Genomic DNA, 21849 nt, shown 5'->3' with positions numbered 1-21849 from the left:
AATAAACCTAATGTAAACGATTACTGTGATAAGTTTAGTCAATTCACCTACTTGAGTTCTTGCTCATTGTGTAGTCTCCATGGGAAAGAGTTAGGTCTCCTCCCCTCTTCCTTCCTGGTAGCAACTTATCGCCGACTGAATGGAGGATCTTGACGTCGTGGGTGGTCCCGAGGTACCCGGATCGGGGGGTGGTCGCGGGGGCAGGGAGCAACGTGCGTGTGGTCCTTCGTCCGGCATACCCGACTACCCGCCGCCCGGCGTCGTCAGCTATAGAATGCGTTGCGGGCACGATTGCATGCGGATCGCTTTGTCTGAAAAGACGCTTCTCGGCGACGCTCTGATGACAAATCGGACAAATGTCAGAGGTTGTCGTGGAAAGATTGGCTGATAATTACTTACCTTGGTCAAGGAGTATTCGATATCAAGGTACGTGATCGTTAATTACACATCCCGGTTATTTTTAAGTAATTAAAAATTTTTACTTTCTCTTGGAGCTTTATAATTAATGGTATTTGAGGATAAAGTGGTGTGCATTGTGTGCAGTAAGTCCAATTTTCCATAAAAATATTATTTATTATAACAATATTATTTCTCCTTCGCGTGTATACACATATTTGGGTTGTCAGATTCTGATCATGTTTTTAATGGTAAATGTTAAATTAGAATGGTCAGAACCTGGCATCCTGATAAGCATCCATGCGTTTTAATTGTAAACATCATCGTCAACATAGTACTCAAACTTGCACACATGAATTATTGGTACTTATATCTTTGAAAAATCATTATTGAAATGAATATACAGCAACATCTCGTCAATAGGTACAAGATCAGCTTGTAGTAAAAAGATTGGTTTTTCCAGATAGACCTGAGAAACTGGCTACTGATTATGAGATTTATTTTACTATCAATAAAATAACGCAAGATGATAGTCTCAGTTTAGTCTATTTTACTTGAACTTGCTTTCTAGGAAAGAATATATGTATATTGTATACGTGCATTAAAAACAAGACTACAAGTGTAGCATTCTCTGTAATTAGATGCTCCAGCTTGCCTTTTTGATAATGGCCGTATTCTATGGAGTTGGATCAGAACTAAGCCGGAACTTTTTGTCTGTTGCCAATGGTAATAATGAAACCTGGAATGGAATAGAGATTGGAAGGTCAGGGCTCAGACATGAAGACCAGAGTTTCTTGATGGATGGATATACAAGTGCAGAGTCTGCAAATTGTAGAAAAGCGGCAAAGTGTATTGATATCAGCAACAATACTTTGTGCATGGGTACTAGATTGACGTATTCAACTACTACGTTAGACCTCATCCCTGATTCTACCTTAGAAGGAAGTATACAGGTTATTATTGTACATATGTATATTAATGATAAGGAAGCATGCATTTTGGAAAATTTATACTGAATACCTCCTGAACTCAGTACCTGATCTGTCAAAAATCTGTTCCAATTATAACGGGTTATTGTGATTCTGTTCGGGAGCAATACTTGAAAAACAGTTCTATTAGTGCTAAGAATAGCTTTGGTATTGATGGTAATCTTGAGATTCAATTTACTTCTATTATATGATGTAATTTTTTTAAAACCGAATCATAGGTGATTTATTTCAAGACTTTAAAATACTCTGAATTCTATTAACTGTTACTCTATGTATTTCACTGTGTACGTTTAACTGGTTTCAAATTAACTAATTGGATCTATGTATTTTGAATTCATCTTCACAGGAGAACTTGAACCAATTCCGTGGTCTTATGCACATTCCAAAATGCTGGGCAGTAGTTCAACCATTTTTGTGTTCAATCTTTATGCCAAAATGCATCAATGGCATTGTAGATTTGCCTTCGCAAGAGAAGTGCAAAATGGTCTCTGGCCCATGCCGTTTATTGTTTAATCACACAATCTGGCCAAGTTTCATCAGATGTGAAAATGCAGAACTTTTTCCAAAAATGTGTAAAAACGATGTCAGAGACTTGAAATTCAACACTTCCGGTAAATGCCTGAAGCCACTTATACACACAGACAATTCACTATCAATTTTCGACGGTATTGAAGGGTGCGGCACTCAGTGCAGCGATCCACTTTTCACACCGGACGAACAGCGTCAAATCCATTCCTTTGTCGCATGGGCTGCTGCAACCTGCCTACTGTTCAATTTGTTTACCGTGGTAAGTTAGTAGATTGCGATAATGAACTTGGCCCCTTGAATAGTTGCATTGAACTATAAGTATATATCAAGCTTTAGTTATGAATTGTGACTTTCGATCAATGAAAATTCATCAGAAGTTGTTCGTTATGTTTAGGTCACATTTTTGATTGACTGGAGGAGTGCTAACAAATACCCAGCTTTAGTAATATTCTACATCAACAGCTGTTTCATGGTATCGTGTGTAGGGTGGCTGGCACAGTTCGGTCCTGGTAGCAGAGATGTTATTGTTTGCCGAAAAGATGGCACTTTAAGAATGAGTGAACCAAGGTACATATAAATTTAAGTTGAAAATGAGCTTCTGCAAAGAATAAGATTAATTACATTGTTTCTTACTGATTTTTCAACGGGCCTTAAGTACGCTAGATGCATAAATAATGCCCTACTGAATCAGTATTTTACTATAGCAATGCGAATAATTGCGCTTATTTATAACCACTTATTCCTTATATGAACAATAAACTCATAATACTTTGTGTTTGTATACCTAAGTGAGTGCGTGTCAGGGAATATACTACACTAATATTACTTGGTAACAAATACATGTAGTTTTTCTCCTTGGAAATCACGTATTGCTTACGTTCAGAAACAGTTTCCTTGCTAGGCTATACTGAATAACTAATCAAGTACTTTAAATTGATAGGATACATGTGTATGTCACATCACATCATTGATTTGGTTCTACAAATGATAAACTGAGTGTCTGACTAGAATACTTATTAAGTAAAGTCTACTGTAATAAAAATCGCCTTCAAGCCATTTTGATATCTTTATTTGTGTCACGAGTAGATTGTAATTTTATTTTTATGTACCAATATTGAAATCATTTTGCAAATGAAGCAAACTTGATTCAGAAATTTTAATCAAATTAATCACACAACGAATATCTGTTTTGCAGCGGTGAGAACTTATCCTGCGTGGTGGTATTTGTTCTCGTTTACTATTTTCTGATGGCAGCTATGGTTTGGTTTGTTATCTTTACGTACGCATGGCATATGAGTTTTCAAGCTCTTGGAAAGATCCAGGACAGAATTGATAAAAAAGGAGCTTATTTTCATCTCATCGCTTGGTGTCTTCCGCTAGTATTGACAGTCACAATTATGGCTCTGGGAGAAATAGATGGAAACAGTGTTACTGGAATATGTTTTGTGGGCTATGCAAATCACGCTGTGAGAGCGTGGTTTTTATTGGGACCTATTTGCATTGTACTACTTGTTGGAGGATATTTCTTATCAAGAGGTATATTATTTTGAACTGATTTTGTTTTCAGTACAATGCAGTAATTCATAATCTAATTATACCATTCTATTTTTATGCTTTCTTCCACTCGTACTCAAAGAGTAAGTATGTTGCAAGATTCGTATATCTGTCAATTGATGATTCTACAACTTGGATAAACTAATTTTCTAATTGATTCGAAAAATCAGTTTCTCAAAAGTTTCTCCTGTTTCAGGATTGATAACGTTAATTCATCTGAAGATAAGCAGTCAGGAAGTAATATCTAAGCGAGCTAGCTCCAAAATTCGAGAAACAATTGTGAGATTGGGATTATTTTCGATATTTACCTTTGTGGCAGTAATAGTAACATTTTATTGTCACATCCATGAATTCCAACACTCGTGGGAATGGAAACAAAGCTTCCGAGATTATATGATGTAAGCGTTTGGTTATGCATAATTATTGTGAATTTTTTGTTAATAATTGTTTTTAAAGAGTACTTTTGTATGACCACTATCACTATATTGCTACAAAATACTGGACAATAGTAAATGTATAATTTTTTAAATGAATACCAATTTTATGCTTAGCTGCACTATTACAACGAAATATACTGCAGGAGTATCAGAATGTAAAATGACATCAAGACCCAGCGCGGCCAAGCTTCAATTACATTTATTATCGCCATTCTTTGCTGGTGTTTTAATGTCTTCTTGGGTTTGGACGGGATCAACTGTGGATACCTGGAAAAGATTTCTTAGACGGTGAGAACAAATTCCCCAAGACATGGCAGCTATAAGTAAATTGATATTGTGCAAATACTAAGTTTTATGTTGAAGGTTGATAAAGTAAATTCATTTCGAATGAATGACAAGAGTTCTTGAGAATTCTTCACCAGTATGCACTTTCACAGATTACGTAAGAATATTGATTTACTTACTTCGAATCTGTTCATCATTACAGAACTTTCAACTGTGAGGCAGAAGAACAAATTATACCAAAAAAGTACAAAGCAATTGCTCAAGCCTATGAAAAGAGAAATACATTTAAAAATGCTGGACGATTATCTATAAGCTTCCACAACACACATGAAGATCCAGTTGGTCTAAATTTTGAACTAAATTCAGTAGCCTCTCAAGACTTCAGTTCAACGTGGGCAGCTGCATTACCAAAGCTGGTGACAAGAAGGGGTGCTTTAGTTGGTGTAACAACAGGATCTGTATCGAGCAACCGACGGAATTCCGTTGACTCAGAAATTAGTTTTAGCGTTCGTCGTGTGTCTGTAGAGTCCCGAAGAAATTCATTGGATTCCCAAATCTCTGTACAAATAGCAGAACTTAAGACAACTAGAAAAGTAGCTTCCACTACGTTACCTGGTAATTCTCGTAGCAGGCGAGGAAAACGTAGGAGGCGCGATTTCAACAAGACAAGATCTGGAAAAGTTAAACCACTTTTTCGAAGAGGTAGTACAACATCACAGGAGAGCGAACTGGGAGCCCAGATTCTTTCAGCTTTGACTATTGGAGGGAATCCCAACATTCCGCCCTTACAAATGCCAAACATGAAAAGAAGATCTGCCAGTGCTGGCCTGGATGGGCAAGCCATAAATTCAAAAATGCTAGATGGTAAAAACGCAGGCATGATATTGCCGTTTTTATTCCCAGGACAAAGTGAGAGTGACGAAAACTTGAGCAGTGAAGAGAAAGGTTCGCGTATTAATCCACGTAAAGACATCGATGTGGAAGCCTGCAATGTGGATAAAGAAGAGCAGGACAGTGAGAGCGAAGATAGCCATGCTGAAGAAAATACGAAAATGATATCTGTTGAAGAACCTCCCGAGCGAAGTAAAAGTAAGTCAAGTAACAATAGTACAAAGAGCTATATTCATGACAGTAGTGGTCGACGTAAAGAACTGAAAGTAAAAGACATGGAAGTAGAGCTCAAAGATATGTACAGAAAAGGTGACCTGGTATCGAGTTTGACATCTTTCTGTCCGGAGCTCTCTCGACTCATACAATCTGACGATTCGAAAACGAAGTTAACAAAGCGTCAAAGTGATGATGCAAACATTCAATCCAATGCCAGAGAGATGGCTACACAAACTTCTCTCCCTCTTGATATTTTAGAGATGGAGGAATTAAAGCAAAGTATTGATGAAATAATTAACAGTAGAAATTGTAGCTCTAAAGGGACACAGATTTCCCCACAACTCAACAAAACAGCTAATCGTAAATCTTCTGACATCAGGTAGAGTTGTTTAGTCATACATGAAAATTGAAATGTGTTTTAAGCCGGTTTAGTGTCAGGTAGTGTGGAGTCAACATACGTACTTGCGTGTTCAACAAATCTAAGCTATGTTTCAGGTAAAGCCGAGTACTGTTGAGATCTATACTTCTTTTAACGTAACTCTTTTAACGTAATAACATTATATTAGGATAAAAAATAAATCCAGCTAAGTAATAAGTATATTTTAACTCTGTTCAATGTCGGGAAATGTATTTCGAGAAATTGACCAACTTTGTAAAGCAAATAATTGTGATACTCAATAAGCATGATTACTGAACATTATACAACTAACCGTCACAATTTATTCATCTGAAATCAGATGATTTAATTGTACGTACTCAACACTTCTTATATTTCGTTATAATTTATAGTATCATGATGTGCCCTTAATTTACTTTTTTCAACTTTCATGTAAGCTATCTATTACGAGCATCCACGTACGCCATTTTACATAATCTTGTTGACATTTAATTAAGGTATGATTTAAGATGCATGCCAGAAGTTGGCAAAATATGGAGGCAAACAAATTCTTTTTACATATTTAACATTTTTTTTATTCTCAAATCAAGACTGACTGAGTGCATAACGTTCCAACTTGTTGGAGCAATATTGATCGTACTTTGTTCGGAACAAGTATCCGAGATCAATATTGTTTTCGATAGATAATTGTGTTATAGATTGACTCCAATTCTTGTACAGGTAATCAGTATATCAGCTTTTTTAAGTATTAAGTTTTATTATACATAGCATGGCTACTATCATAATGTCATGTTCAATTTTTTCCGTTTACAATAATAAAGTGCAAAAAAACCACCCATCCCATTGTGTATTATATTACTCAATGTCTCACAATTCGAAACAATGAATTGCTCGAGTATAGTGTTATCTAAAATGAGCCAGTGTAAAATGTTCGAGATGAATACAGTTCCTATTGTACAATGCAATATTTTGATGCATCTGAAATCATATTGCTTGAAGCTAAAAAATACGTACATTTTCACTTTCTATGGATAGTAATTTACAGTAAAACCACAGATAAGTAAGCCGTACTACGATTAAAGCACTATCGCACAAGAAATGAATGTAAACATTATTAATGAACACATTTTAGTAAACATTAAAATACTTTAAGGCAACAACGTTCTTGTTCCTTTTCGAGTAAGTAAACGAAGTACTACAATTCTTACTAGATCTCACAATCAAACAAAACTCGACGTACTATGAAATAGCTCATTCATCAATTTAACAATCTCCATTTATTTTTACAAAATGTAACAAATTGCTTCATGATCAGATCTGATTGCTGCAATAACTGTCCTATATAATAACTATATTTATCGTTATTGCTTAGATAACAATTATCAACGATTCTTATATGCTGAATTTTACATCACGGCGTAAACGTGATGACATGTTACAGTAATAACAAATGCACTGTTACGAAAAATGCGGAAAGGACAATGAAAAATCTTTTAATGATATGGATCAAAAATTAAACAAAAATATATAACAATTTATGCATTGGTAATAGCAATGAAACTATATAATACCAACAGATTGACCCTTCATTTTGATTTCTTCTTCTTGGCACTCTTACCTACAGATTTCTTAGCCCGTCCTGAAAAATATCAGATTGCAATTACTGAAGTTTTGTAAGTAGAGAGAAGTTAGAGTATGGGAAAATGTTATTTTTTCACAAATGTTAATATTAGCAACGGGAACATTCATTTGAATGCAATAAAACGACCATTTTAGATCAAGCAGCCCAAGGAAAAGTCTGGAAGTATACAATCAAGTACAATGGGTTCAGTAAACTTGAAAAGGTTATTCAAAGTTATTCAATTCACTTATATAAATTTGGTTCTTCAAAATTTAATTTAAACGTAAAAGATTAATACATGTTTAAAACATATATTGATAACTGAAAATGAACTGATTTAGTCGTTTTGTAAAATGTTAGTGACGTTGGACCTGACCTGACTTTCAGTGAGGTTACTTCTACTCCATCAAATATACATCCCCTTGAAAATATGCATTTGGTGGAGTAGGAGTAGGAAATAAATCGGCGACCAATTCGGCGGGCGTTAGGGTCAAACCTTGGTCATGTAAATTCGGACCACTTTACACGCACTTATCGAATTGCAAAATTAAATTTCAATTTTCCAACACAAAAACGCATAGATTAGATGTTCATCGATAAAATGTACTAGTTTTGAAATCAAAACTTAGACAACTTTGAACGTGTTCCTAAACATGCAGACGTGCATTCAAAGCACAAATGTGTAATCACCGCCATTGAAGAGTATGCATAGTTTCCTGACATTTCCTGTGAAGGCTACTTGAAATGAGATTTGCAGGGATGAGATAGAGCGTTACCCCAGATGAGCCGATCCAAGTACTCTCCCAAGATGTACAGAATTGCAGTAAATAGGAAAAGTACAACGAAAAAACCAACCCGCTGTGGCCACGACAGCACCTCCATGACAGGATATACCCAGATTTCGCTCTTTGCATAAATAATAAGCAACCTGCAGAAATAATTCATCATTAAAACATCATAAAACTCTTTTCCTCTAAATAATGCAATTATTTATGCTGTGACGTACCACACTAAGTAGGAAGCCATAAATATAAGTAGGCCTCCAAGACCAGATAATCGTTTAGGATACTGACGGGGAGCGACAATCATTTCAAGAACAGTAGTGACCATGATTAGAGTGTGCATCAGATGATTTAACCACCAAGGAAAATAAGGATCTACAGCAGCTGGTAGTACCAGCTCACGGTCCACGAACATGAGTGCCCAGAAAGTCACACCGACAAACTGAAGAAATACATGAAATGAAACAAAAGCCTATAAGTTCAACTTGGTACTTCATGTATTGTGGCAAGACATGTGCAAAAAGTAATCTCATCACATGAAAATTATTTATCTAATTCATACCAGTAACTGCTGCTCTATACTCTTTTAGCAAACAGCTCACATGGCCAGTTGTACATATAACACTATCCATATACTGATCATGGCAAGCTCGGATTAAACGTTAACTATTTGGTATACAGCAAGAAAAATTCTTGAGGAGGAAATGACGTTAATTTAAATTTTTAGTCTCAATAATAAGCTGAAAACTTTGAATATTATACTCACCATTGCAACTGGGAATCCAAAACTGGCGTGAATAAAGTCTTTAACACGGCGCAAAATTGGCCGTTTTGCCGGACTCAACTCATTGCTTCCACCAAAATCGTTTAGCAGGCACACGAAAAAGAAAACGGCTTGTAAAATCTGCGAATCGAAAACTTGGTTATTTTTTTTAACGAATGTCGGCAGATTTATCAGTAATCTGATATAAAATCAACCCGTGATGGCACGTATAGTTGGAGCACAACTTCCTTCAAATTGTATGTAATACGGTACAGTATTACTTACGCGCCTACGATATTATGACAGTATGCACATAAACAGTAGGTTTCCATGAGATTTGTAAATGAGACGTATATATTTAGAGGGGCATATTTCAGAGTACTAAATATCTTGGAATATACATTCAAATTACATTTTATCAGAAAAGTTTCTTGTAAATCGATTTCGAAAATGCATCGCCTAAAGTTAGCTGAAATGCATTTTTCGGCGACAAGGTTACATTCAAATATTTTTAGTTATGTCTAATCATTTTTCAATTCAAAGATAAGATTCGACTGAAGGGTCTGATTCGCTTTTCAACTTCTTCCAGTTTATTTACAGAGATGTCTAATAACATGAAGTTTTATTTGCAACGAACATATATATGTATTAGGGATCTCTATCGACAGAGTTTAATCAATTGAATAACAACGGATTATTCACCTAATATCCCCGAGAAAATTAAAGAAACAAATAAGTTTGACAAAGTTGAACTATATTGATTTATTTACCCTATGAACATCTAAAGTTTCCAAGTAAATTAATGTATTTTATAAATAATGAGTGCCAGGAATTAAAGAATCAAGCACATCTTAAATGATGTCGGTTATCATATATCAATGTTGTAATTTAGGATGTGGTTCTCAACCGCCCCCGCCTGGAATAGAAACCCGAGTGCATTTCCTGCCGCGGTCAAGTAACGCGTGATTAAATTACCAGAGTGCGGTTAGTACTATAATATGAACTTGGATAACTAAGTATACTAGTTTAGCTGGATGTGATATATAAATTGAAATAATTGCAATGGGCGCAGAGAATGATTGTTACAGAAATTAACTACAAAGAGCAATGTATAATTCGGTGTTTTCAAATTTGCCAAAATATCTCGGATTAGGATCATATAGTATAACATATCAGGATGAACGTTTTGTCAATATATATCGTGATATCAATCGAATCAAAATTTGATAAGCTGGTATTGTCCAACTACAATAAAATGACGCGCGGTCTGTGATAGAAAGATTACTTCCCCATTACGTTTACTGAATCGAGTTGAGCACGCGCCTGGAGAGGCGGGCATGCTTTTATCAATGTGATACACAAACGTGTATATCCCTATACAGCTTGAAAAGGCGACTTCTTCAATTTTTCAATTACTTATAATCAGTTTTATAATTTACCGCAGTTCACCGCCCAAGTTGTCTACACGTATGTATATACATATATCTATGTATATATGGACTTTCCGAGTATGATGTACAAGTAAGATGATGATAGTCGAGTTGTAAGAAACAAGTAATTCGATGCACGCGAAGTAAAACTGGCTTTCGTGTGTCCGTGTAATGTCAGGAAGAAGTCTCAGGAAAACTTATAAAACTTGTGCATAATATATGTGAAAGAAGTATTCGGTAATGCAACGCTTTTATTGCATACTGAAATAGTAATTGCAAAACCGCGTTCTTCCTTCACAATTACAACACGAGTGATTTTACTATCACTGCCTGTAGCTGTCAAAGAATATCAATTTCACAAACCCTAAGCGTGAAACGTGTAAGACCAAATACTAGTAGGTTCTTATTACTATACCCATATCACTCAATTCCGATCAGAAGAATAGAACCGATGTCATTAAAATACAATTAAATATTACAAGTCCTAATTGTATGAGATCGTTTTTAATATCTCGATACTTGTTTCCTACCTGACTTGCTAATATCAGTTTTCGATGCAAATAATTTCGATGTCCTAAAATTAACTTGAATCGATTGCAAGACAAAATCATAGTGCAGATATAGTATAAACCTTTGAATTTATGATAACTTTATATGTTTATTATAACTTTTATGATCATTGCCAAGTGGCATATCAATTAAGCAGTATTCAAAGGATAATTGCCTCCTGGTTTCTAACAAACATTCACAGTTTTAAACAAATTTGTAAAAATAGTGTGTATTGAAGTTTGACGGTGAATATCTTCTGAACAGTGAGGTATACAAAAAAATTGTAAGAGACGTTTTTTGTAGAGAATTCAATTTCCTATGAAAACATGAGTTGCTCGTATTATAATGACGTTTTGTTGAAGAGTTATAAAATTCATAAAAAAAAAGACATCTACCTTAAAATGATCAAACTTTAACCTTCAATAACTTCTGAACAGTGAGGTATACAAAAAAATTGTAAGAGACCTTTTTTGTAGAGAATTTAATTTCCTACGAAAATATAATATACATTTTTTTTTTGTAAATAGTAGATACCGAGATATGTATTTTTCTTCCTCACCATAAGAAAAAAATAGAAAACTGCGAGGCGAAGGACCTTCCTATTAAAATTAAAAGCTCATACTTGGAGAGACTGTTTTTGAGGTCTCTACCAACCAAGTTTTCGGAGTACAAAGTGGAAAAAAAATAGTCGATTTTTTTGGCCCACCCTAATATATAGTATATAAAAAAGATAAGTTACAGCATGGATATATTTCCAGCAGGCAAATTCGATTCAAATAAAATATTTGTAAATAAAGTTATAGTATAATAATAAATCGCGAACTGCACGCTATAAAGAGCTGAAACTCAGTGAACAACGGGTAATTGATTTTGCGTCGTTATCCAATTTGTACTTGACCCGTACACAGGCTTCATAACCCCGCAGCTATTCGCGCGGAATAAATTGGGAGTTTCCAAAATTTTGTTGACAGATTCCCAATAAACCGCGAAGCAAGGTGTGGAACGCCGGTAATTTTTATCACCATCAGCTGCTAGCAGGCAGTGAAAACCTGCAGCGTGACCGCAAAAAAGCAGTACATAAAAACTGGCAAAACTTATATACCATTAAATATACATAAAATATATATATAATCAACCAAAGATTCGTGTATTATTCGAGTCTTGATTTCGGGTAGATTATATATCTCGTTATTATCAAATTTCCGTGCGACCTGTTCGTGGAATTAGATCATGCAGTTTCTATGCAAACCGATTAAGAGATGATAATTTAATTATATTTTCAAATATGTATGCCGTATCCCGGATGGAAGAATTTCAAAACTTGTAGTTACATAACGCAAAGAACATTCCGTTACACCATAACATAATTCATGTTCCTTCCAGACAAGCGGCTACCTTTCACTGTAATGTGCAACAAACAAGCCTTCTAATAGCGTCAAGTTTTTTTTTCCTCTTACAAAAAAAAGTGAAGCGACCAACGAATAAAAACTGAATATCTCTAGTCAATTTATTGCGAGGCTGAAACTAAGCAGCCAAAATTAGCAGCCAAATGTTCTAATGTTCATTTGAATAAGGTAGCGAAGTCCTAAAATCAAAATTTTGTCAAATGCCTTGAACGTCCAATACTTTTGTAGAATTATTAAGATAAAACCGAAATGCATTTTTCTGTTTCCACAATGTTTAGCACGTTTGGCTGCTAGTTTTAGCTTCATAATTTATTGATTGTACGTTGTTAACTATTTGCGTTTTCGTACACTGTAGTGTATATACTGCATATTAAATAATTGAGAAGTATATAAAATAGGGCTCAAATTTGCTGACAAATCGATTAACTCTATTCATTTAGTAACATTATTCTCACATTGTGAGAAAAACGCACATTTCGAAGAAAAAAAAAACTCAATTTCTGAAACATGTCCGAAACATCTCAAAATTGTCGGAACAGCATTTCTTTACTCAAATAAAGGCATTTTGATTTAATGTGTTCATTTCAAAGTGAACGGGGTAAGGGATATTATGAAATTCAATTGTGAAAAATACAAACCGCGTTCCAGAATGTAAGAAATTTAAATCTGCCGCCGTAGGCATCATGCATCCTGGCGATATGTCGAGGGACGACTGTATAGGTGTGATCGTAATAGACCGCGAATGAGAATTGCGCGAAGGCAATCGCGTGCATTCCTCTCAGCAGGGTGTCCCGCTTTTTGTTCCTGACTCCCGTAGCGTCCATTTTTGTGATCTCAGATTCGTCTAATGGCCTGTAAATATCACAGTCTCTGTTTCCTCCACCGAAATAATACCGAAAATTTTGTACACCCGTGCAGGTTCGAACTTTCAACAGATTATAATTACAGAGCGAGAATCGAGCGTGCACAAGAAAATTTCAACGAGTAAAGAGGCACGAGTTGACTGTAAACAAGACAGCGATATAAAATAGGAGGTTGCTGTATTTTTATTCTCTTCTTTGACCCGCGTTCAACTGGCGATCAACTCTATCATACATCACAGATCGAGGCGATTTATATAAATTATATTGCAATGATTTGATGCACCAACAATCAATCAAAACCGAATGTGCAAATATATTAAGAGAAGCATTAATTAAATCGTGAAGTAAATTAAAAAGTACTCCGTTATCAGACCAATAAAATTTGCCTCAAGATTGATTGTTTTGAACTTTATAATCCCGACCTCGTAATTTATTCGTAAACTGTTTATTATAACAGACTCGAAGTTTGAACCGTGATAATAGATCTACATATGATGATATGTATATGACGGCAAAGTGACGTTGATTCCAATGAATAATTCAACTTCATGAATCTATCGGTATATAAGTTAGTGATATTAAATTGTTATTATCAAGATCAAGATCGTGCCTACCGCTACAGGAACCATTGAAACGACCTGTACAAAACGGTATGTCAAATCAGTGTCTCTGCTACAATATACCCGCGAATTCTTTTCCAATACGTGAAATTTAGGTCGCCGATGGCAAAATTACAGCCTGCCGAAAAGGTTATAAATCTCCACGTGTGAACGTGACTACCGAGTCAAAACATATCCAAAGATCTCGGAATACGTTTCATGATCTCAAACTACGAAATATCGATGCGAAATGAATATAACTGTACCGTTCATTCGACGATCGAATCTATCAATACTCGAAGTTCGAATCGTTTTCCGAGACCAAATACACATAATACGTATGGCATGTATACCTTGAACTTGGAATGTCACGAATAGTAGTATACAGATATCGAAATACGCACGGAGGTTCGGTCGGTAAGAGTCTAATTCACCAATTTACTAGGTGTGCTAGATTTCCGACTCCGTGCTGAGTCCCGCAGTGTTGTATAACCTCGAAATATTTACCCAAGACGAAAGTGACTCGCACGGCGCACGACTGCTGACGATGGCCAGCTCCGCACTGAATGTATGCACATACAGAGAGAGACTGGATGGATGAGAGAACGGGAAAGTCGAACTACAACTCAACCCGCTGCGAAGCGAACGCACGCGCGCTTCAACGGGAGTCGGACGCGGCACGTGTATGCGGAGTATTTACATGATCTTTGCGTTTGACGCACTCCGCTGCAGCCTCGCGACGCATTGTTGATTTGGGAATCGCTTGAAATTAGACGCGAGATACGGAGAGTGTCTTTGAGCTCGTAAATTGAACATCGGGAACGGGATAAGCATAGTTTCTGACTTTTCATAGGGTCTGACTTACGACGGAAGAGGATTTGGATTTTTCCGGTTTCCACGGACTTTTCTAACGACAAGAACTTTGTTTACATATCTTTTCGGTGATCTGTCTTGGAGACGGAGAAAAAATAAGGAAACGAAAATCGCTGCGTTACACGCTAACCGCTTCCCCTCACGTCAACTTCCACATCGCGAGATTCAATGCAATCCACACCTCCCCGAATTTAAAATCTTACCAAGGCTCACAGACTATTTACATGGTTTTATCGGGTTCCTCCGGCTTCGTTATTTTTTAGAAATCAACTGTTATTTGACGAAAAGTCGGATATTAATGTAACCATTGTCACCATTCAGATGATGACGTGCAACGGACTCATGAGAAGAACCCGCCAATCCACCCCTGATCCACGGATCTGCACGAGACTTCGCAGAATGAAAGAGTAATAAAAATAAATGAACACGTGTTTCGGCTTGTTCGTAAACATTCGATCATTTCCGAGAAATTAATGTTTAAAGTTTCGACGTTGCTTCACGAGTCTGTTATTTCCTATTACTTTTAAACCTAATACCCTGTGGCGTATTTCGGAATAACGGACAGTTGCTTTGGAATGATAAGTTGTCATTTCAATATAGCGCCCTTGTATTCATCAATAAAATAAGGAAGGAACATTCGTTAAGCATACCTCGACGAAGAAATGGAAAAAGCAAATTGGTCGGTACTTGAACACGAAGCGCAAAGACTCAAAGTCGTAACGAGCAGATTCATGAAGCAGTGTCGTGACTTTAATCGTTATTTTCTTGGGAGACGGTCGAGTGTTTACGGATAAACTAGAATACATGTTCGTTTATTTTCATTACTCTTTCATTCTGCGAAATCTCGTACAAGCCCATGGGTTACAGTTGGTGAGTTCTCCTCGTCAGGTCGAGGATCCATTTTGCAAATATTACTAGCGCTATGTAATTGTAAAACTTAATGTACATCGCTGTTGCGGTTTGTTTCGGCTGTCTTCCTTGCGAAAGCTCACCTCTTATATGAGGTCCACTAGTATTTGATTGTAGGTTCTCTCTTTTTATCTACGTTATATGGCTTCTGTGTACTATATTTGATTACTAACACATGAATAAACATTAAAGTCTTTTCTAAGGAGGGACAGAAGCGTCAAAATCCTTTGACTTTTCGTTTGACACCGAGAACCCTGAACCTACATTGATGATAAGATCGAGAAAACATCCAACATAAGTAAAATATATCTACGTCACTTCAAACTTTGTTAAGAATTATCGTTATTAGCTGCATTCGGAAGGAATGTTGTTAATTTTTGAATGGAAAAATATATACACGGATTAATCGGTTCGGTTAATAACAGAAAATCTGTGTGATGAATAAACTGTTCGTAATTCGCATCAAATTTTAAGGGTTGCGATCTCGTTGTCTCGGTCAAAGTTTAATGATGATTCGTTGGAGTCATAAGTTTTGATCCACCCATGCATTGTAGAATTGAATTACATCAATTTGAGTAATTGGACGTTATGCGATTGAAGGTCGACTAAAGTTGCTGTAGGTGAAGACTTTTTTGAAACACGTAAAGAACACTATGACTATATATATACTTTGCAACTTCTACTACGATTATTGTTTACACGTAATTCCAAGTACAGCTTTTATTAAGAATAAAAGTATTAATTTTATTTTCAACTCGCACTTTCAACAAATGCAATATAGCTTGTCATGTTTGCAATATTATTACCCGGGTATAATAGAAAATCGTAACAGGTTGCATTGAGTCAAGGTTGTATGGAGTTATTTAAAAATTTTAATCCACTGGATATGCAAGTTTATTTAAAGACCAGAACAAACATAAATATAAATTATTTCTCAAACCAAGGATATATCTCTTTAGATATTTATATGGAAATTGTTAGTTCCATTTTTAACCTTTACCCTGTCACATAGGGTCTTTCGTGCTCGCGTGATTTCTTGTTATGTGTATATTTTGTAAACTAGAAGGCCCGCTGTTTTCTCCCAAATGAATAATTAAGTGATCAAACTATTGGATCTTCAATTAGACATCTCAAAGAACATGCATGAATTTCCTCAGAATTTTCTGAGCAATTAAAATAGCCAAAATAAGAGTAGGAAACGAAACACCCCATGTGACAGTAAACGTATACTGAAAACTATGTGACAGGATAAGCGTTAATTATATAGTATTAGCGTATGAAATCATTCCGTTTACACACGGTGTGAGAGAAAACGGGAAAGATAACGAGTAATCAAACAATTCAAGATACTACTTGACCCCGGTGAAATCTATCTATCTTATTTAACTGCTCATTGCTTAACCGATACCATAAAGTTACGTAATAATTCGAGGAACATTCCAAGCATTGATAATGTGCAATTCACCCACAGCAGAAAAAACAGCACATCATTGTAATGTCTGCCGTGCTTTTTTTTCATTTTATTATAGATTTCGGATAATTTTGGGGCGATAGACTAAATTTTCAGTTGCAAAATAAACAGCCTGAGATGCGAATAACTCTAGGCACTATTCAATTGGTGGTCGAAGCCCGTTTTGCAGATAACAGCCCGTATTGGGAATTCAGTAACTGATTACACAATTACACAGACCGCAATAAATAATTATGACTTAAGACGTATCGTTGAAAATACATTTCTAATTTAAAATTAGCCTTCTGCGATACCATATTTTTTTATACTTAGGAACGACAACGCCATCAGTGATATTCATTCTGTTACTTATTCGACAAGCCGTTGAAACGACTTTTACGAGAGTAAAATAACTTTTTGTTATAATGTACGGAATTGAAACTCACCAAGTTCCAAAAGGTGAGAAACTTCAATTGGCCAGGGTCGAATTCTGGGGCTGGATTTCTCTTAGGAAAATGAAGGTGCAGTATCGCATAAGATATCGTGAATACGTATACTCCCAAAATCGAAGCATGGGTAAGCCCATAGCACGTTTGTTTCCCGCGTTGTTTCCACTATGAAAATACAAAAGCGTGTCTATAAAGCCATGAAAAAATATCATGCCAGTAGTCATTGATTCAATGATAATTATGATAACGACGAATCCTCAGTCTTCTAAAACAATCGAATCTACGTTGATATAATGTGACAAATCTCAGGATTTCCATTAATCAACTAACAGACGAATGTTGGACGTGTAATCCATCGTCATTATGATATGATCGATACGATACGACGAAGATTTGGTCGAAATAATGTTTGAAGAAAAACGAAATTTGTTTGTCTAAATACTTGGACTAAACGATGCCATTAGCCTACATCTCTGTCTCAATATCTGTAAACTTCCAAAGACTTGCGATATTCAACAGAAATTTTCGACGCATCTGACGTAACATGAATGGATACAGGTTTTACAATGACCTTCTCACATTGCGTAATACATGTAACATATGTGTCGCGTGTATGCGGCAAGCTACAAGTTTGTGCAACAACTATGTTACAGCTCTGGCTGCAATATTGTATAGGTACCACGTTGAAATAACGTAATTACAGACCCCACAGCTTGTGATTATGTGAAGATACAAGTGTAATGTTATCTAATATACAGAACTTGGTACGATATTTTTAACGCACTTACTGTATGTAAAATATAGAAATTATAAATCTAATTTTAGTTGAAGATAAAAAAAAAACTCGAAGAATAAAGTTTGAAATTATGCATTTTTTCATTTTTAAGGTATATACGGAAACAAGCAAAAAAAATCCGGCTTCTCAAATTTCTACCTTTTACGTATGTATAATACATTTTATGAAATTATCGGTAAGAACAATCAGGATTATAAAAGATGACAGAAGTGAGTTAATGTTTGAAATCTTTGGAATAAATATTAGGTTATCCATTGATTCACTGTTCGAAATTAGTAACTATACGTAATATTATGTTTCAGAAGGTGCAATGACCTGCCCTTCGACGAACTCTCTCTCTCTCTCTCTCTCTCTCTCTCTCTCTCTCTCTCTCTCTCTCTCTCTCTCTCTCTCTCTCTCTCTCTCTCTCTCTCTCTCTCTCTCTCTCTCTCTCTCTCTCTCTCTCTCTCTCTCTCTCTGAGCATCCTGACTTGCACTGTCCAATTTATTGTTAGTTTTATTTGCTGTGAGTTCTAGCTCTTTCTTGAGCAAGACAATGTACGCATATTTTGCCAACTAACATAATTAAAAGTCATTCTAAAGTTATAAGATCGTTGCTTTTCCTTGTAGATCACCATCACCATTTTGCCATCACTACGAAATTTCGATCTCGTTAAATTTCTACAACTATCACAAATAAATTCCCGGGTTTCACCAGCAATCCCGTATCACTGATTACTTGAAAGAAAAAAAAAGAACCGAGACCCGAAGGACAATGCCGATTTTAAAATTAAACTCCGCCAATACCAATAATTATGGGGTATAAATATACTATCACTGGAATACTATTGAACGGACGTCTGCATATAAAAGTTAAAGCTGTGTGCAAAGTTCACTCGTGTCAAGGTATAATTCTCTATACTGCTATAAAATACCGCTGCGCGATCCTGACGTAGCACAGGAGGCTGAAGCTAGCAGTCAGAATTAGGAGCCAAACTTTCAAACGTTCGTTTGAATAATGCAGCGAAGTCGGAAAATTAAAATTTTGTGCAACACATTGAACCCTCAATATTTTTATAGAATTATGAGGATAAAACTGAACTACATTTTTCTATTTTCAAAGAGTATGATACATTTGGCTGCTATATAGCTTCAGCTTCATACGTTGCATAGATAAAATATAAAGAAGTTTCATTGAAAAATAAGGTTCATAAATATTCTCCGCGATATGTCTATGCACGTAATATAATCCGACGGGTGGGTACATATTTTTATGTAACGCTATTGTAATACGCAACGCCGCGTGTACGTACCGAACTGACCTTACTGTCCGTCATAGCGAAGCCGTCCTTCCACGCAGTCCGCGATCAACCGAACCAAAACGAACTCTAGCTCAGAAATTGGAGCCAACTCGGCTACAGCGGCGACGATATCCTACTCCTCATACTCCTCGGCACTCACAAGAAACAACTATGCATCGGAGAGCTCTCTATAGTATATGTATGCCGAAAGCGAGACGATATTTCAGGCGGAATCGTCGCACTCAGATAAGAACTGCTACCGTAGATTACAGGACCTGAAATACGAACCAGTCATGCCTCACTAATTACACGAGATTGTTCCAAGCTGGGTAATTAGAAACTTACACTTACCAGACATTCGGAATCAGCTAATACGCTCGTGTACGCCCGAATGTACGTGGATGTCTCTTTATTCACATTATGCGAAAAATTGCGGGCGACTTACGACACATCCGAGTGAAAAATTTCAGCACGACTTTGCCCTTGAGAATTCTGACGATGAGATAACAACCGTGGATAGTAGAGCAATTCGCTGTTTAGCTGAATAATTATACGATTTTAACGATTATAAAGGTGTAAATAATGCAGCGGCCGAAAGAAAAGGGCCAAGATATATTTTGGTTTTTCAGTTTCGATTTGCAATTGTCCAGAAATTACGTAACGCTGATTTAGGAGGATTAATTGGAGGGGAGCCACGCCTCACATTGAGTGGCGGCTGAAGGAGGTCATAGTCCGGAATTGCTCGTAACTGAAGCATGTTCTTCCTTGTCCAAAATAAGTAGACACGAATATTTTATTATTTATTATAAATTATAATTATATATAATATTAAATATACATGTCCGCTTATTATGGCCAAGGAAAAATATACTCCGGTTACAAGCAATTCTGAAATATGATCTCCGCTGACCTACATGATTTCAGATGGCCTTGCGATAAATTATCTTATATGCAAGAAGAATGAACGCGAATATTAACGATGAGTATCAACTCTTTGTGGCCTGCAATGCATAATCGAACGTAACGAAATATTCAAGTATGTACATCCGTGCCGATAGACGATCAAATTCATAATAGACGAAGTAAAGAAGACAAGCCAGAAGATTCTTGGCTGGCAATGAGAATTTTCGCAATCGCTTAACTGCTAACTTTTAAACGAACCGTAATTCAACACGTCATCGGTCAACGAACCTTCTGCAGGGATACCTATAGATATAGTTTAATGTATCTTAATTCTCGTGTTCGAAGAACATCATTTTCCCTCCGACATTAATATTGAAATAAAAAGATGAGAATAAATATGTGAGGTTTTGTTGAAAATCAAAAATTATAATATTGTTTATTTTTGACGAGTCAGTAGGGATCGGGTTGCATAACGTGGGGCAATAATATCCAATACCCAAACCAATTTAACATGATTTACGAATAGTTGTCGACTACTTGTAGTAAATTATGGAATCAATCTGGTGTAAATTGATTATTGCGTACATTAGATAATAATTAGCTTTAAAAAAATTTCCGAGTCAATATTTGTGCTCATGTTATACATTACGAATTGTAATTGACAAAATCATTACTCCAATACCTTATAAATATTTTCATTCGTATCTTAAAATTATATGAATAGTAGATATACTTGTTACTTGGTAACGATTTCGGAGTAGAATTTTTAATTGCTTGTAGATTTACAATATAACCTGCAGGTTAAATACGTTAACTGGTTATATTAATTAATATGCTAACCGGAAAGTGAGTCAACATTATATTTGATATGGATTCTTATTGCAAACCGCTGAAATCATTTTTTTTTTTCTTCTCAAATGACGACGAGTCGGTTCGTAATGAAACCATTGTAAAATAAATGGTGAATGGAATAGAGAAATGTAAGGTATAGAATATTTGAAAAGAAACGTTATGTGTCAAAAGATAAAATATGTAAACAATGTGGAAGATAAAAATAAATAAACGATTGAAAGATTTATATCGTAAACACTTGAAGACCCGTCATGACTAATTTTAAGTAACCTTCCGACATGCATATTAAAGTATGTATACAAGTACAGGTGAAATACTCACACAGAAAGTCGAAATCCGTTCCACTTGTACGCCCAATGCGCTGAGGATTTTACTCTCATATCAATTTATCACAAGTATTAGAGATAGCTGTGTAAAGCAGGTACGAATGTTTTTATTTCTCGCACTGGTCATATAGCTGGTACTAATGAGGAGAGATAATTAGTCAAATTTTTATATAACGTTACAGCACGACCTATGGGCAATTATTTCATCGATGCATCAGCGATAAATTCTGGTGAATCACAATGGCGTTTAGGAAACCGTAACGCGCATACGCACAAGTAAAGGTACAACTTACTCTCGTTTTCGC

The 21849-nt window shown here is 35.9% G+C and overlaps 2 protein-coding genes across 12 annotated transcripts; one reads left to right on the top strand and one right to left on the bottom strand.

The window, feature by feature from the left end:
* Positions 1–288: 288 nt before the first annotated feature.
* LOC107220408 (protein smoothened) lies at positions 289–7169 on the top strand. Its single transcript, XM_015658996.2, has 8 exons — positions 289–426; positions 1038–1349; positions 1732–2172; positions 2308–2480; positions 3109–3449; positions 3664–3865; positions 4019–4192; positions 4392–7169. Exons 2-8 carry the CDS (start codon positions 1038–1040, stop codon positions 5677–5679), a joined length of 2931 nt encoding a protein of 976 aa, XP_015514482.1. The 5' UTR covers positions 289–426; the 3' UTR covers positions 5680–7169.
* A 1-nt stretch (position 7170) lies between these two features.
* LOC107220405 (androgen-induced gene 1 protein) lies at positions 7171–21739 on the bottom strand. Of its 11 annotated transcripts, none has more exons than XM_015658987.2 (8): positions 21540–21739; positions 19815–20003; positions 19476–19738; positions 17385–17552; positions 8863–9000; positions 8321–8538; positions 8091–8242; positions 7171–7332 (listed from the first exon to the last, which is right to left on the bottom strand). In XM_015658987.2, exons 3-8 carry the CDS (start codon positions 19497–19499, stop codon positions 7280–7282), a joined length of 753 nt encoding a protein of 250 aa, XP_015514473.1. In that variant the 5' UTR covers positions 19500–19738; positions 19815–20003; positions 21540–21739; the 3' UTR covers positions 7171–7279. The 11 variants fall into 11 exon arrangements, with proteins under 11 accessions (XP_015514473.1, XP_015514478.1, XP_046590018.1 ...); XM_015658992.2 differs by having other exon boundaries at positions 19485–19738; positions 21540–21681; XM_046734062.1 differs by lacking the exons at positions 19476–19738; positions 19815–20003; positions 21540–21739 and adding an exon at positions 18744–18856.
* Between the last annotated feature and the right edge of the window lie 110 nt (positions 21740–21849).

This window comes from Neodiprion lecontei, chromosome 1, assembly GCF_021901455.1.
Source record: "Neodiprion lecontei isolate iyNeoLeco1 chromosome 1, iyNeoLeco1.1, whole genome shotgun sequence".
In the NCBI taxonomy this organism is placed as follows: domain Eukaryota; kingdom Metazoa; phylum Arthropoda; class Insecta; order Hymenoptera; family Diprionidae; genus Neodiprion; species Neodiprion lecontei.
Note: the sequence above shows the minus strand (reverse complement) of the source record. Positions and strands in the feature narration are given on the sequence as shown.

Excerpts from the sequence above, each read along its gene's own strand:
- LOC107220405 (XM_015658986.2), bottom strand. The coding sequence starts at position 14,284 with ATGTGCATACATTCAGTGCGGAGCTGGCCATCGTCAGCAGTCGTGCGC. Across the intron at positions 13,097-14,213 it reads GCGAGTCACTTTCGTCTTGG|GCCATTAGACGAATCTGAGA; the intron begins GTAAATATTTCG and ends TGATATTTACAG. Across the intron at positions 7,333-8,090 it reads CTTGGATCGGCTCATCTGGG|GACGGGCTAAGAAATCTGTA; the intron begins GTAACGCTCTAT and ends GATATTTTTCAG.
- LOC107220408 (XM_015658996.2), top strand. The coding sequence starts at position 1,038 with ATGCTCCAGCTTGCCTTTTTGATAATGGCCGTATTCTATGGAGTTGGA. Across the intron at positions 2,481-3,108 it reads TTAAGAATGAGTGAACCAAG|CGGTGAGAACTTATCCTGCG; the intron begins GTACATATAAAT and ends TCTGTTTTGCAG. Across the intron at positions 3,866-4,018 it reads AGCTTCCGAGATTATATGAT|CTGCACTATTACAACGAAAT; the intron begins GTAAGCGTTTGG and ends TTTTATGCTTAG.